The following is a 16,182-nucleotide window of genomic DNA, read 5'->3' on the forward strand; positions in this document are numbered from 1 at the left end:
GTGTTGAATTAAGCAATTTAGTTTCTAATCATTATATAATCTACCTCTTAAATAAAACCTTTTAAGTAAGTGATTCTGCTCGTTTTCTTAGTATCTCTCAAGTGTAGTAGAGAAAGAGAACATCTTTGAAGGAATATTTGAAAATTCTTATTTTAAAGAGATCAACCAAGAAATTTTAGAAAAGTTTTTACTATTATTGAATGAAACAATTTGTATAGATATAAAATGATTTCCTTAATTTTCAAGTAATTTAGATGCAGTAGAACTGCTTATGATAACCCTGAAATCTTACATGTTCTTCTATGTGACCTATCATTGACATTTATGGTCAACTTACTAGGTAAAAAAAAAATCTATAAATACCATAATAAAAAAAACTGATTCTATTAAGAAAATAAGCAGGTGAAAAGGATTAATTGTTTTCACTAGTGGGAGAAATCTTTTTTCATTTTGAAAATAGTTTTATAGTTTCAAAGGTTTTGTTATACTCCTGCTAGGATTATGTCACTATGAAATAAAGAAAAGCAAAGAATTAACATAGAATCCGAAGTTCAACAAATAATTTCCTGTTGAATTTTCTTGTTCATATACTCTCATTTCCTCTGCCAGCTTAGCCTTAGCTTGTATTACCTCAGGCTAAAGATACCTTTCATTTTAGAAGTATGCAATTGGATGTGAAGATTACCTTTTTATTTATTTATTTTCTTTCAGTATTTCAATTTGCCTGTTGATGCCTGTGCAAGTTTTTGCTGGTGACATGATTTCTCTTAATTTATCCATTTTATATGGTGTCTTACTTTACCAATTTTACTCCTCTTGTTGCTTTTTCTTTTCTGTGCGTTTAAAACTCAAATCCAACCATAAGTAGTCTTTAGAATTTGCTAATTATCTCCTTCCTTTTCCTGTGCATTCTCTTTTACCTTTCAAAGCTTCCCCACTTTTTTTTTTTCCTAGCATAACAGTAGTGCCAGCCAATCATTTTTGAGTATATGCTAATCACTAGTCATTGTGCTAAATGTGTTATATGTATCATCACATACTCACTACGTAACAATATTACTCAGTAGGAACTATTTTATATCCATTATGAATTTATGAAGAAAATGAGGCACAGAAAAGTTAAAGGTCAGATGGTGGATGATGGGGTTTGAACTCAGTTAATCCCTGTCCACATAATCCCCATCCCTTACCAAACCAGTCTGCTTTTCACATCAAATAGTATGACTTTTGGATTTGATCAAGAGACAACCAATTTCAGGTCTTGTTAGTGAGGAAACACTTGATTATCTTGGCACCCAAATTTGTGATTAGTTTTGATAAGAAAATTTCAACTTAAAGTAAATAAACATTGGAATCAGAACTTTGAACCACATGCAAATGGTTAAGCTGTAGTTGATAGAAAATTCCTACAGCCTTCTATGTGGAGTTGATCCAGTTCTATAGATTTAATTGTTACAACAAGCAGACAGACAAAATCAGGGAACTCCATTTATATGATATTTTTATAAACATTTAGTATTCCCCTTATTGTTTCCACATATGGACTGTGCCATAGTCCGGCTGGGCTAAATAATCAGAGGTGACAAGCAACTTGAAGGTTGAAGCGGGAACTGCTTTATTGAGAGTGAACTCAGCAGGAACTGAGCGGGAACTCAAAGTAGCGGGCACCCGAGGTAGCAGGAGCCGCTTCTCTGACAGACAGCAAAGGTATATATACTTAACTAATTACACACAGCTTGACTCAATTAACATCATCTAGATACAGCAGTCAGCCAATAAGGAATCCTCATCATCTTAATGGCTCGCTGGTGTTGCTTCACAAACCACTCCTCCTGGCAAAGTGCCAGGAGCCATCTTGACTTGATTTGCATCCCCAGCAGGACTGTATAATCCTTATGACATCTTTCTGTTTGAAGTAATCTTAGTTACTTTTTCAGGTAACATGGTTTGTACACAACCCAAACATATGTCCTTAAGAACACTTTGTTTGTACATTTGTTTTAAAACTCAAACATTGGTTAAAAAATATACTAATACATTCCTGCTATTTGCTGACCTTGTAATTATGAACAAGGATAACCAATGTTAAGTGACTGTGAAACACCTCTAATAAATATAACCAGTATTACTGTTATTGAATAACTGACCACTGAGAGTCTTATTTTCTGTAGTACTAGTGTTTCTTTGTAATATATTTATATATACACATGTATACATGTGTATATATAATATATGTATATTCAGAAATCATTTTTTTAAATTCTGTCATTTGCAAAATAGGTTGATTATTTAGAGAAGTCTATAAATTTTCCTTTATTCAATATGTCTATAATCTTAAATCATGCTATTTTAATTGCAATAGGTTGTAAATTTGCAATAAAATAACAAGAAGGGAGGCTGTAACAGATGTTCTATCAGTACATGTGATTTCATCTGAGACAATCTAGCATTCATCATGCTTAATCTTCTTCCACTGAAATGTACTTATTTATAATAATGTGAGCTCTTTATATTCAAAGGCTTCTGATTCTCAGGAAGGAAATTTTTTGACCAACACATTTTTTTTTGTATAGTGTTTAATTTTCTCATGGATTCTTTTAAACCCTGATTATAAGTAATTTTATTTAGTTGTGTATTATTTCATATAATAATGTTATAAAAGTGGCTTTTTTTACAAATACGATTTTTCTTTGTCATTTAATGTTTCTTTGCCAATGACAAATATTTTACCTAAACAAGTAAAATGTCGTCTTTCCTTAAACTGAAATTCATTATAAAACCACATTTATAAATAACGGTGTTAAGTTTTTTCTTTGAAATATACTATCCAGATGGCAATTAAATTTAATCTGTTTAAATAGTTACAGAATACTGTAAAACAGCACATTTTCTGTAATACTTTTAGAAAGAAAATACAATATAGGTCTACTATATACAATGGAAACTAATTTCACTCTAACCATTGTAGGCCTATTATATTAGAGTGGGTTTTGGATTATTATGAGGTCTTTAAAGATATGGGGCAAAAATAGAAGAAAAGACATGGCAGAATTATATTATATATACATCCTTTAAACAAAAGCAAAGGTTTATAAAAATATGTGTAAACAGGGGAGAGTGGGAAAAAGAAAAAGAATAAGGGGAAGAGCAAAGGAAACTGAAAGTGAAAAAAGAACAATACAGATATAGAGAAAAATGGGCAGTTAGAAGGAAGCAAGAGGAAGAAGAGAAAAAAGAGGAGGAAGAGGGAGGTATGAAGGAGGGGTCAGATGGGGTAAGAGGAAAAAGGGAAAAAAAAGAAGTAAAAGGAGAGACAAGATCATGTAAATAGATCAAAGCTTGTCTTCACATTTGTAAAAGGACTTCCTTAGATTGACTTTCAAAGAGCACGTGGAGTCAAGCTGGGTGTAATAGAAAGGTAATTTCCTGCACTGGAGCTTGCCTCTGTAGCAAAGTAGTGCACATGGGGATGCTATAGTTTGGATTGAGGTGTCCCCTAAAAGCTCATATGTGAGACAATGCAAAAAAGTTCAGGGGAGAAATCATTGTGTTGTAAGTCTTAACCTAATCAGTGAATTAATCCCCTGACAAGGATTAACTGAGTGGTAATTGAAGTGGTAGGGTGTGGCTGGAGGAGGTGGAAATTGGGGCCGTGACTTTGGGGTATATATTTGTATCTGGCAAGTGGAGACCTCTGGGCTCTCTGATCATTATGCGAGCTGCTTCCCTCTGCCACACTCTTCCGCTATGATGTTCTGCCTCACCAGGAGCCCTGAGCAATGGAGCCAGCCAGCCTTCTATGGACTAAGACCTCTGAAACCATGAGCCCTTAAATAAACTTTCCTCCCCTATAGTTGTTCTGGTTGGGTCCTTTTAGTCATAGTGGTGAAAAAGATGACTAAAATAAGGGATAAACAGAGTCTCTACGGATGGAATACTAGAGAGGTAAGTAAGTCTTGGCCCATTTCTTAGGTCCCACAAAGGCCACTTATCTGGACCTAGAACTCTCCTGGTTGTTGGGTGAATCATAACATTTGAGAGGTTCCTGGGGATTGCCAGAAGTTTCTAGAACCCTAAGGGTGGTGAATGTGGAGGTCAAAGTAAGATATAAAGTGGGCAAAAAAGAACATAATTGCCCTTTCTCTCTTTCTTTCCCCTTTTCCACTGTGGAAAACAAAATAGAATATACTCTGTAATATGGTTCTGTTCATTCTGAAATGTTGTCATTGTAACCTGGCCTGTGTGATATTATGAAATATTGTGGGAAGAAAAAAATCAAGACTGTGCTGCTTTTGATATCTGCTCTGTGATTTTAGGAGTCTCCTCTTCCAAATCTCACTACACCTTTATTTCCTTCCTTACTTATACATTTGCTCATGGGTATCTCATCTTTTTTCCAAAACTGGTATTGAATGAAATTTTACTGTAGGTGAAAATTTGTTTTCTCTTGTCTTTTAAGAGCTTTATGTTTGGAGAAGAGAAAGAAATACATATTGTTGCAGGCTATTTTCTGATCAATATTTACACAACAAACTTTATATTCAAGGCACATGGAATTCAACTTAGCTTTATTTTAAGGTCACTACTCTAAACATCTTTAAAAATTCATATTCCAATTTTCTTTACTTTAAAAGATCAGAACACACAGAAAATGTTTAAATACATTTGCTACCTTCCTACATTTGTTCAGTAGCAATGCCAGTGTAGAAATTTTGTAATTTCCAAGCTGGAGTTGGAGCACTATTTATTAAAACCATAGGCATTTCACCTATTTGTGCCTTTTGTTTTAATGTGCAGAGCTGAACAAACATACTGATAATCATATACTAGGAAAATCATCTTAGGATTTCATTAAAAGAACATTTAGATGATAAATTCTCATCTTAGATAAATTTCCAAGTTTCAGTAAGAGGATTTGATAACATTTGACCCCAAACAAAGTTTTAAACTAAAGCATTAATTTTTGTCCTTTTGCTTTCTAGTTTGTGATTCTTGAATTAAGTTACTCAGAGAAAAGCAATTTTACAAGGTGCAAAGAAAAATGTGTATCTTAAAACTTTTTCAAGACAACTTACAAGTTTTCAAAATGGCAGCTGGAGTAGATAGACAATTATGATTTCCTATTAATATTTCCTCTGCTAAATTTTTTTTAATCATCTAGGGTTACTAAATTTGTGCCAATGTCTTACATTGCCTGTGATTTTTCACTCTTTTACACTATTTCACACTGTGGCCACAATCTATCACTCAACACTCACCCATTTTGCTATAGATTTTTCTCTTCCTTACTCTCTTTCATCTTTCTTTGTCTTTCTGTTTTCCCCACACTCTTTCTCCTCTCTCTTTTGTGTTCTCCTCTTTCTTCTCCTACCTATTTTTTCCTTCTTCCTCTTGCCTCTGCCATATATCTTCCATAGAACCACCAAAGTAAGAAAAGCAATAGAAAAAAAGTTTTTTTTTTCCTGAAGTTTGTGTTGTTTTTATTTTACAAGCATAGAGGAAAAAATGATGTTTTAGCTTTTACACTGAAGAAAGATCAATAACTCTGAACTTCGAGTGACACACATTTCAAAAAAAGATTGTCAAAACCAAATTCTGTGTAATTATTTATGTGGAAAGTGGTCATCATCTCTGATTCAAGAGCCATTTGGCTCTATTAAACACAGTTTTATTGCAGGATAATTTGCTAAGAAAATTCATCTATTGATCTGAAGAAGAAATATCTTGTTAGCAGGACTACATCTGCATATTAAGAATACACCTACATTATGTAGTTGTTGTTTGTTAGAACTCAGAATATTTTAAGAAAATTTGATGTTACCATGACAGACTTGAAAATCTGTATTCAATTGAAGATAACAACATCAATCAAATATAGACATCATATTTACATCTTCAGATTTTGAAAATTAGAAATAATTTTGGGCTTAGTGATTGCAAATTGAAATGTGTGTCTTCATTAGATTGAGTAAAATGAATATAACTAGAATTTTTTTAAGTTTTAGAAATTCTAAACATTTACTTATAAATGTTTAAAATTTTAATCATGAATTTATGATATTCCACATTTTCAGCATTTACTCATCTCTATGATTTTCCTTGATACGAAGTGCTAAGAACTTTCTTGACAGAAAACTTTATTGACATGACCTCATGGAATTCTAAGTTGTTCTGTAGATATTTTAGTCTACTCAGACTATAGACTATGGAATCCATTTTTTGATATCAGTATTGATCCAGTAATATCTAAAATGTTTTTCTTAAATTTAAAAGGATCTTTTGGATGCTCAAGAATGCCTTTAAGGTATACAGACAGGTGTGCTGTTGCTGATGAGGATGATTATTTTTCCCCTCAAACAGATGTTCTACTTAGAGCCAACCATATGGGAGGAGAAAAGCCACACATATGTAGAAATGCAGTGATGACATTTATTGTTCCTCTTCATTGCATGGAGTAGAGTTCTCAGTTTGCTATTAATACAGAGCTCTGAGATAGGGTGAAAACTCACTGATGATCTATCAGTATGCTGACCATTTAAAGGAATTAGAGTTTATGAAATAGATTAATGATTCAAAGGATTTAATGACAAGATTCAGAAAGGGCAATGAAAGTCACATTACAAAGACATGCAATCTCTGGAGAGCCTTTGAATTTTGTCTACAGAATAATTTCCACACTATTTAGCTGCCTCCTCAGCAGGAATAAAGAGTTATAAACATGTTCATTAAATAGCAAATCTACAATGGAGAGAGAGAGAATTGGGACAGTTGGGAATTGGAGGATGTGGAAGGCATCTTTTTAGAATATTCTTTGTTAAAAGCATGATTGCTCTGTGACAAACCATGAAAATCAGTGCATGTGAATATATCTAAGAAATCAAGATAAGGACAGCACATTTTCTTGACATATATAAATAGCAACTAAATGCCTTTATGTAAATTTAATATTTTTTGTTATAAAAAATTACATACCTATCCACTTTGACTCTTTTTTGGAAATGGCTACAATACTTTTCCTACATATGTTTGCTGGCAAATTATTCTCACTGTGCACAGATTTCATAAAAATAAGGAACTGTACAAGTGATTCTTTGTACACAAATTATGTACAATTAAATGTTTTGATCATGGTGATGGTGATTGCAGAGGTAAATGAGGGAAAATAAGTGACAAAAAAGGAAATTAAAAGCTATTTTTAATTTTATCTTGGTATAAGTCGAAATCTACACAAGTAACTAAAATGAGCAAAATTGAGATTCCCCCTCCTTTGGTTGTATAATGTGGTATTTTCATTGATAAGTTGGATTGATAGAAGTACTGATTTGAGTTTTAAAAAATGAAATCCAAATATGTATTTGAATTGTAATAAGACATTGAAAAAATACCTTCATTGCATGTATAATTACACCATAAAATATTTTCAGTGTCATCTTTAGTGAGCTTGATATAAAAATGTGTTTGAACCTAATTAATACGAAGCCATCTTAACCAAGTTGTATTATAGGCTGATATTTTAAAACTATGAAAATGAGGTTTTACAAGCACCATTAAAAATATCATCACGTTCATTACCTGGTACTGTGGAATCCATATCCATATTCATGCTTCCTCAAAAAATTCATATGTTGAATCCTTTACTGCCAATGTGATGAGATTTAGAGGTGAGGTCTTAGGAAGTAAGTAGGTTAGATGAAACCATGAATATGGGGGCCCAGTAATGCATGGGTTCCCTTATAAGAAGAATAAGGCACCAGAGTTCTTCATACCCCACCCCCTCCATGTGAAGACAACACCATGAAAAGGCCAGGAAGCAACCCCCCCACCACACCCAAATCTTACTCTGGGATCAAGCCTCCCATGTTGGGAGAAATGGCTGTTGTTTACCTCCTAGTCAATGGCTGTTTGTTGGCAGCCAAGCTGAATAAAATACTTGTTGTCTGGAAAGGGGTTTCATTAAAGTTTGGGCTTTGACAACTCAGGAAACAATTCATGAATAAAAGAAATAAAAACTCCAAAATATGTACTTTTCACAGAATTTTGGATTGTTTAATTAGGATGTCAGAGCGGAGAAATAAGTCTATTCTATTGTTGTTTTCTCTAAACACACGCAGTAGAGCTCATTGAGAATTCTCACTGAGCTGTGGAAAAAGCACTCAAGGGAAGGTGCTTAATAACACTCCTCAGCTTATTGATGAGAGGCTGTGTCTGCAGCCACGGGCAGCAAATGTGTCTGCTTTCTGAGAGGAGAGCAACCCAATCACACTGTGAACACTTCAGAGGGCAGGTTTATATTCTGCTTTAATGTGTCTCACATGTACCCTGAAATAATAAACACTATGTAAATAATTTTTATTAATGATGAAAATTTTTCTACATTTAAAATTGCCTTTGATGAAGATAAAGAATGTGACTCCGCACTATTCAATGTAAAATGGTGGCATTAATAGACTATAGTAGATTTGTAAAGAAGTACCAAGTTGTGTACCCATTTTCTTCAAATTTGGTTGACAAGTGCATAATAAAAACTTTACATATTTTATATATATAAATATATATATATATATACACATATAATATTTATATTATTCAACTTAATGCATATATGATATAAACAAATGACAAAATGCAAATGACTGTTATATAAAAGTATAATACAAGTAAACATAAAAATGCTTCAGACATTATATAAAATCATATTTTATATAAAATGATTTTTATATTTATCATAAACACTGACATATTTATATAGTTTTTCAATGATAATTAATGATATATCTATGTTTACGTATATTATATAGGATTTATTTATGCAAATGACAATAAATAATGATTTCTACATGTAAATTTATAATTATAAATGATATATTCTATATAGATTATATATTTATTGATAACATTTGTGACTATACCTTAACTTACGTATTATATTTATATATCAGTTATTTATATTTACATATGTCATATTTAAATAGTTTTGTATAATGTTTTATATATTTACATATAATTTAGCTGAGTACATACAAATCAAAGATTCATTTGAGTTAAGAAATTTATTTTGAGATAGATCAAAAATAACCAAAAAAATCTTAAGTAGGATAAGTTGGCAAATAACAAAAGATTATGATTTATTGAATCCTTTTTTAATAACTAAGTAATATTAGCCCATTCTTCCAAAATAAGAGTTTGACTGTGAAATAGTACAAGAAAAAAAATTAGGCACAGTTGTATTTGAATATGAAGTCTCAACTTGTGGATGGATTCATAAAATATAGAAGTTCGGTTAAGAAAAAAAGAGATGGATGATTTTAGAGATAAATTTCCCATTGTGTTGAAGAGAATCCCATGGTATTGATTGCAGTAAGCAATATTATGACTCTGAATAATGTATTTCAATTTCAGCATTTGTTTGCACTGACTTAACTCCATATTTATTTTTATATTATATGGTATGTATGATTTATAATTTGTTAATAATTGATGAATAGATAAGAGATTGTCATCAATAGTTATGTTCTTGGTATACTTTGGGAACTCTCTAGGCAGGAAAGTCTGGTGAAAAAGAAAGCCTCTGAAATTGAATCTACAAAGCAATGTTGAAGATAGAGGGCTGTCTCCATAAAAGAAATTCAGAAAAATCTCAGTACTATATTGCTTCTCCATGAATAAATTTGACCTGGACAATTAGAAATACATTATTCAATTGTCTTACATGATATTGGTTAGGTATTTAAATATACCAAACAAGTTCACAGCAACTTCAAAGCTGCTATAATGCCTCCTGGCTATTGGGAGAAATTTGATATCTACTTATCTATTCTAAGAAATCTTATAAAAATAAAGAATAATGTTAATAATTAAAATCTCAAACATCAAAGCACCATTTAATGCTGTTAATTATCTAATTATAAAATCAATAAATTGGGCATAGCAATGATGAATATCATCAAATGATTTACTTCCTTCTATTCTGATACTGTTAAAGGTAAGCAGTATTTTGAAAGCACGAAAATATATATTGAAAAGTATATTTAGAAATTAAAATTATGTATTTAACCCATGAGTACCTGAAGAAATGAGGTGAAAAACATTAAATGATAAATTTTTATGCAGCAACTGAAGAAAGTATAGTAACTTTTCAAATATTTTTGAAAATGACATACTTACACATAACAGGGTAGAATATTCACCCAGACTTCAGTTTTCAGCTACTAATTCACACTTTCCCCTGGAAGCCTGAGTCTAATACTGAATGAGGCTGGGATACAAAGCCCTAGCTATTCTGTCTCAACATGGGACATTCCCAAGGATAATTGTCTACTTGCAGGATTGTCCAAGATTTGTTAGACTGCAGTTTGTAAACTTCTGCATCATTATTGTAAAATTCATATGTATTTCAGTGTGTTCATTCTTTTTTTATTACTTGATAGTGCTCTATTGCATGGATAAATGAAAGTTTGCTTCATTATCTGTTGTTAAGCATGTGGGCAAATCCCAGTTTGGGGCTCTAACAAGATTACTATGAACATTTGTGTACAAGTCTTTGTATTGAGGTATTCATTCCAGCTTAAGCAAATTTTTTTTTAAATTTAAATTTCTTTTATATGGAGATAATTGTTTTTATCTTAAAGACTGCAAACATTTTAAAAATGTGAGTTTTGAGTGTATGGGGCATAAAGATTCTTTTTATATTTATTTTTTATGACCACAGATTGTGGAGACATATTTTTAGGGTAATTTGGTAGTATCTATCAAAATAATAAATTGCTAGTCCTTTGTTCCTGAAATTCTACATCATTTAATGTAATATTGGAAAAAAATCTTTGCTTTTATGTGCCTCTGTTCCTCAGGGCCATAAAGAGGATAATAACATGCAATATGTGTTTCACATTGATGTATAATTCATAGAGTTATAGTGAGCATAAATAAATTAATTCATGAAAAATGCTGGCAATGACAATTGTTTTTTATTATTATTTTTACTATTACTTAAGAAAATATATTCTTCAGAAATCCTTTGATAAATATAAAAGGCAAAAATTTTTAAGAATTTTACTAGAACAATTTCTTATAATAAAAATTGTAGACAACCTAAATGTTCATTGATAAGGGGTTATTAAATAAATTTTGGGACAAATGAGGGAGGCAATGGGGAAGGCATGGACTCAGTTCAGACGTTGCTTCAGTGGGTGGGCTGTGGGCTTGGTCCATTTCTTAATCTCTTTATGCTTAATTTTTTAGGCCATTAAAATATTGATAGTACCATCTTATATGAATTATTGTGAGAAATCAACTAGACATGAAATGTAAATTGTTTAGAAAATAACCAGGGCATAGTGAGCATGCCATAATCCATAGCATTTTACAGTATTACCCTTTATTAGAATAGAGGCAGATCTGTTTGTATTGTAATAGGATACTTATTATAAAATGATTTTATTTTTTCTCACTACAGATGTTATATGATGGAGGTAGATATATAATCCATTTATGTATCCTTAGAAATAGGTGGAAATATCCCATATGTATCAATTATTATTTTATCCATTAATTATAGGAAGGGAACAATAGTTAAACTTATTTCATACTTCTAACTATTCCAAATTGAGTATGAATGAACATTTAAATATATGAAATATTTCAATATTAAATAGTAAACAATAAAATAGTAAATAAGTAATAAAATAGTAAACAATAAAAATAAAAAAATAGTAAGTAATAAAATAAAATAGTAAGTAATAAAATAGTAAGTAATAAAATAGTAAACAATAAAAATAAAAAATAGTAAACAATAGTAAACAATAAAAAATTTTAAAAAGCACTTTTTGTCTTTTAGTAATTTATTTGAGTTTATTAAATCAGGAAATGTTTGTTATATATTTATATACATAGAATGTAACAAAAATTAAGGGTACCATGACTGCAAATATTGTATGATTATCATTGTACAATACATTGAAATGACTTAAAATCAAGGAAAAAAGTAAGAATAGTTAGTTGGGCTAACAGATGCTCTTCTCTGTGCCGCTAAGTTTCTTTGGGAGCAAGAACATCTCCACAGACAGATATACTGAGATCATTTTGTGAAATAAACAAATATATAGCTTTACTAAGTTTAGAAAGAAAGTTGGTTTTTGTTTAATGTAGAAAATCCCAGATAGATGAGATGTTCATGCAAAGATAATAAAATTACTTACTGTTTCTCAGTGAAATTGATAGTATCTTTCATACTAGCTTATGTACGATATAACAAGTAACCACTAAACGTGGTAACTGGGGGAAACTTGGCTGGAATTGTTCCTTTAACAAGTCGCAACCACACTTCCTGCCCATAATTTAATTCTAATAAGGCATCTCCAGTCAAAACTCTGTCACAGTGTATTTCACTGTTAATATTTTCAGCCTCAAATGCAAGCTTGTCTACTCCATCAACCACTAAAAATCCAGAGATATGAGCACTAAATGACTCAATGGTATATTTGAAAACATACACCCCAAGATATGGAATTCTGAATCTTCCAGTTCTTGGGTTATATGAAGCTCCATAATTGACATCCAGATTATTAAACAGGATAGGGCCAGGTGTAGTCATTCCATATGTATGAGATGCAAAGAAGGCCACCATTGGTGCATATCTATAAGATCCTTTGGAAAAATCTGTTATAGAAAAAAAATGGCAAGAGTTAATTTTCATGTTTGTATCTTGTTTTGTTTTTTTCTCATATTATTATCATTTTATCTTAGTTACAAAAAGCCTTACAGAAGCAACTTTAACAATGGTTATGTTCCTGAATGTCTGCCTCCTCTCTTGACTGAATTACCCTAAATCATTTCATTTTTTAGAGCCTCAGTTTCTCCATTTAGATCAGGATAGAGGAAAATAACATTTGTTATCTTCCTCATACAAATGCCTCAAAGTTTAATTTGCATATTTCTTTGATCTCCCCAGAGATAAAGGAATTCAAAGCATTCTATGATTATTATGGTATGTCAGAATGTTTTAAAGTCCCTTGCAAGAATTGAAGCTGACATCAAGTAGAAACAATTTTTCCAGCACCTTGTCAAACTGTTTCTAGAGGCTAAAACAGAAACTAAATGAAGTCATATTCACTATAGGGAAGGAGACAAAAGAAATTTTCTGTGTAATTAATGCCAAATGCACATACAAAGGCTCAGTTAAAAAAAAAACAGGCTAAAAAATTTACTCTTTGGTATGCAGCATATTTAAATAAAGCCCTATTTGAATTTTTTTTGCTTCTATTAAAGATAATATGATTTAAATGCCGCACATATTTTCTTGTATAAAACCAGAAATGTACTATTAAAGTAAATGTAAAGCAACCAATACTTATCAAATGACATGATGAAAAAAGGCATCTTGTTTTATTCCATACATTTGAGCATGTTCTAATAATACCCATGTCATCAAAATGGCAGCTAGCTCAACCCTCATGGAAAACATACTGCCAAGCACATGTTGAAGCTTCATTTAAATGACCATATCTGACATGACTCAAAGGTGTTTCTTTAACAACTTGTTCGAGGAGAGTTTATACCTGTCAGATATGTACATCTGCATTTTCTCTTAATACACACTAAGAGAGAAAAACTGATGGGGGTAGGACTTTCAATACAATGCCTCTAGAATACCAACATAAAAATGTCAAAAAGTTCCTGCAAATATAAATTTTCCTGACATAAAGACATTTCTACTTGTAAATCAGGTACGTTATTCAATAAGTTTCCGACAGAAAAGTAATTAATCCTCACGTGGATCCAGAATAGATCAACTAAATATCCCTTTGCAATTAATCCTCACGTGGATTCAGAATAGATCCACTTAATATCCCTTTGCAAATATTTTCAGAATATGTTTCTGTATCTGACATTGAGCAAATCTAAGGATGCAGACTCTTTTACCTGGAGTTAAAGCATTTTCTTGCAGCAGCTTGATAGTGCAGTTGTCACCAGTGAAAGGGTGCCGGCAGGCGCAGGTATAGCTTGTTCTCCCACTTATACACGTGCCCCCATTCTGGCATGGGAATCTGCTACAGCGTGAATACTCCTCTGTGACTGAAAAAGAATCATGATAAAGGAGAATAAAGTGACTCTATTTTCCTGTTCATCTCAAATCATAGTTTGCAAAAGAATAGGCAAAACGCTGAATTTGCAATTTAAAAACCAGGTTCCTAGGCACAGATCTCCTGCCAATGTAGTAATGGGACTACATGCAAATCACTTAACTCTGACCTCTTTCTTCCTTTTTGTGAAGTAGGAATAATTCTTTTATCTACTGCATTTATTTTTGTGAAAATGCTAAGATTTTGATCAACTGTGATAGAGAGTACTATTACCTAGACAGAACATTTATAGTTGGAGCTGGTATGGGATAAAGGTAATGGTGCAAATCACTGAAGAACAAAAATATCTGCTCAATACATAATATGAAGATTATTGGATAATGATAAAAATGCAAATTCTACATGTACAAAAATACTGTATTTTTATTTTAAAAAACCCCTTTGATTATATTACAATCAAATAAAGGAGAGAATCTTTATAAGGTTTTTTAAATTATAGAAAACTCTTTCAAAACAAAAAAACCAGATGCTATAAGAAAAAATTTCCACATTTGATTATGAAAGAATTAAAACTAATTTTAAATGAAAGTTGTTAAATTAAATGTTCAATGATAAGGGGAAAATTCAGAGATAATATTTTAATAGACATAATCTAATGACTAATATCTAATAACATATGACAAGCTCTGATGAATCTAAATGAAATAGAACACAGTTCCCTGAAAAATAAAGTGAAAAATGAGCAAATGGTATGAGCAGATAAGTCACTGCACAAAAACTGCAAAATTTTACCAAAAGTTTTAAAACACATTCAATTTGCTTCTAATCAAGTAATAATAAAATTTACCATGATAATATTATTTCATATTTTAAAAGAGAAAATGTGAAACTTCTTATACAACGTTGGTTTTGAACTTAAATGATTTGACATTTTTAATAGAACAATTTGACCATATTGACTTTGAGCCAGAAATTTCTCCCGGCAAAAAGAGATCTACTTGTCTATGTATATAAAGATAATTTTAAAAAGATGTTCTTTATGGTGTCTTTGCATTAGTGAAAAATTTAAAGACAACTAAATAAGCAGTAATTCAGAACTCATTAAATGAATTGTGATATATGCCCACTAAGAAATATTACATAGCAGTTATAGAATGAGGTAGATCCCCCAACACATTTGGTTTACCAGCATCAGCAAATTACCATTTGTATTTTGCACATAGACTAATTCCCTTTATTTATAAAGCTTCAAATTATAAATATGATTAGAGCATAATACATGATATATAATTAAGTAAATGCTGGGAAAATGCTGGAAGAATCATTACCCTACTTGCCATATTTACACTACACCACCACCTTGTGGCAACAATGTAAATAAGTTTACAATTCACTCATTTCAAATTATGTGTTTCTTGATGTTTTTTTTTTAAATTGGGGATTATTTTCTTTATTTGATTTTTTTTTCATGAAGTGAAATATATAAACATTTTTAATACATTTTGTTTCCTATCTGCTTATATTAAATTCTTATAAAATTTATTCAAACTATATTCTTATATTATTAAGATTTTTTTGCAAAGAAAATATAATATGCAACTAGAAACTAATTTGGATTATATTGATGTATTCTCTGCAATGGTCTATAAACTACTTCCCTCATCAAGAAAAGTGTAGCTGACCCTGATGATGCACACCTTTAATCCCAGTAACTCAGGAGGCTGAGGCAGGAAGATCCCAAGTTTGAGGCCAGCCTCAGCAATTTAGTGAGGCCCTAAGCAACTTAGGGACACTGTGTCTCCAAATAAAAGATAAGAAAATGGGGTTGTGGCTATTGAGCCACAGTGTAAAGCACCTGGGTTCAATCCCCAGTAGCCCATGCCCCAAAAGCATAAACTGGGTGTGGAGATGTATACTTCTAATCCCAACTACTGGGAAGGCTGAGGCAGGAAGATCACAAATTTGAGGCCAGCCTGAGCAACTTAGTGAGTTTCTCTCTCAAAATACATTATCAAGATCTGGGGATGTATATCTGGAGAGTGCTTGACTAGCATCCATAGGATGCTGGGTTCTATCTCCAGTATGTGATGAAAATGTAAAAAAA

At 31.5% G+C, this 16,182-nt stretch overlaps 1 protein-coding gene across 1 annotated transcript in view; it reads right to left on the reverse strand.

Annotated features, from left to right (window-relative positions):
* Positions 1-11,825: 11,825 nt before the first annotated feature.
* The window catches only part of Mmrn1 (multimerin 1), a 63,818-nt gene continuing 59,461 nt past the window's right edge, over positions 11,826-16,182 (reverse strand). Inside the window, exons 8-9 of the mRNA XM_046458969.2 lie at positions 13,918-14,070; positions 11,826-12,654 (exon numbers count right to left, since the gene is read on the reverse strand). Coding sequence (XP_046314925.1) covers positions 12,233-12,654; positions 13,918-14,070 — 575 coding nt within the window. The 3' untranslated portion in view covers positions 11,826-12,232. The remainder of the gene's footprint in view (positions 12,655-13,917; positions 14,071-16,182) is intronic.

The sequence above is a fragment of the Marmota monax genome, unplaced genomic scaffold, assembly GCF_021218885.2.
Source record: "Marmota monax isolate L192 unplaced genomic scaffold, Marmota_monax_Labrador192_F-V1.1 WCK01_AAM20220418_F8-fsc00002, whole genome shotgun sequence".
In the NCBI taxonomy this organism is placed as follows: Eukaryota; Metazoa; Chordata; class Mammalia; order Rodentia; family Sciuridae; genus Marmota; species Marmota monax.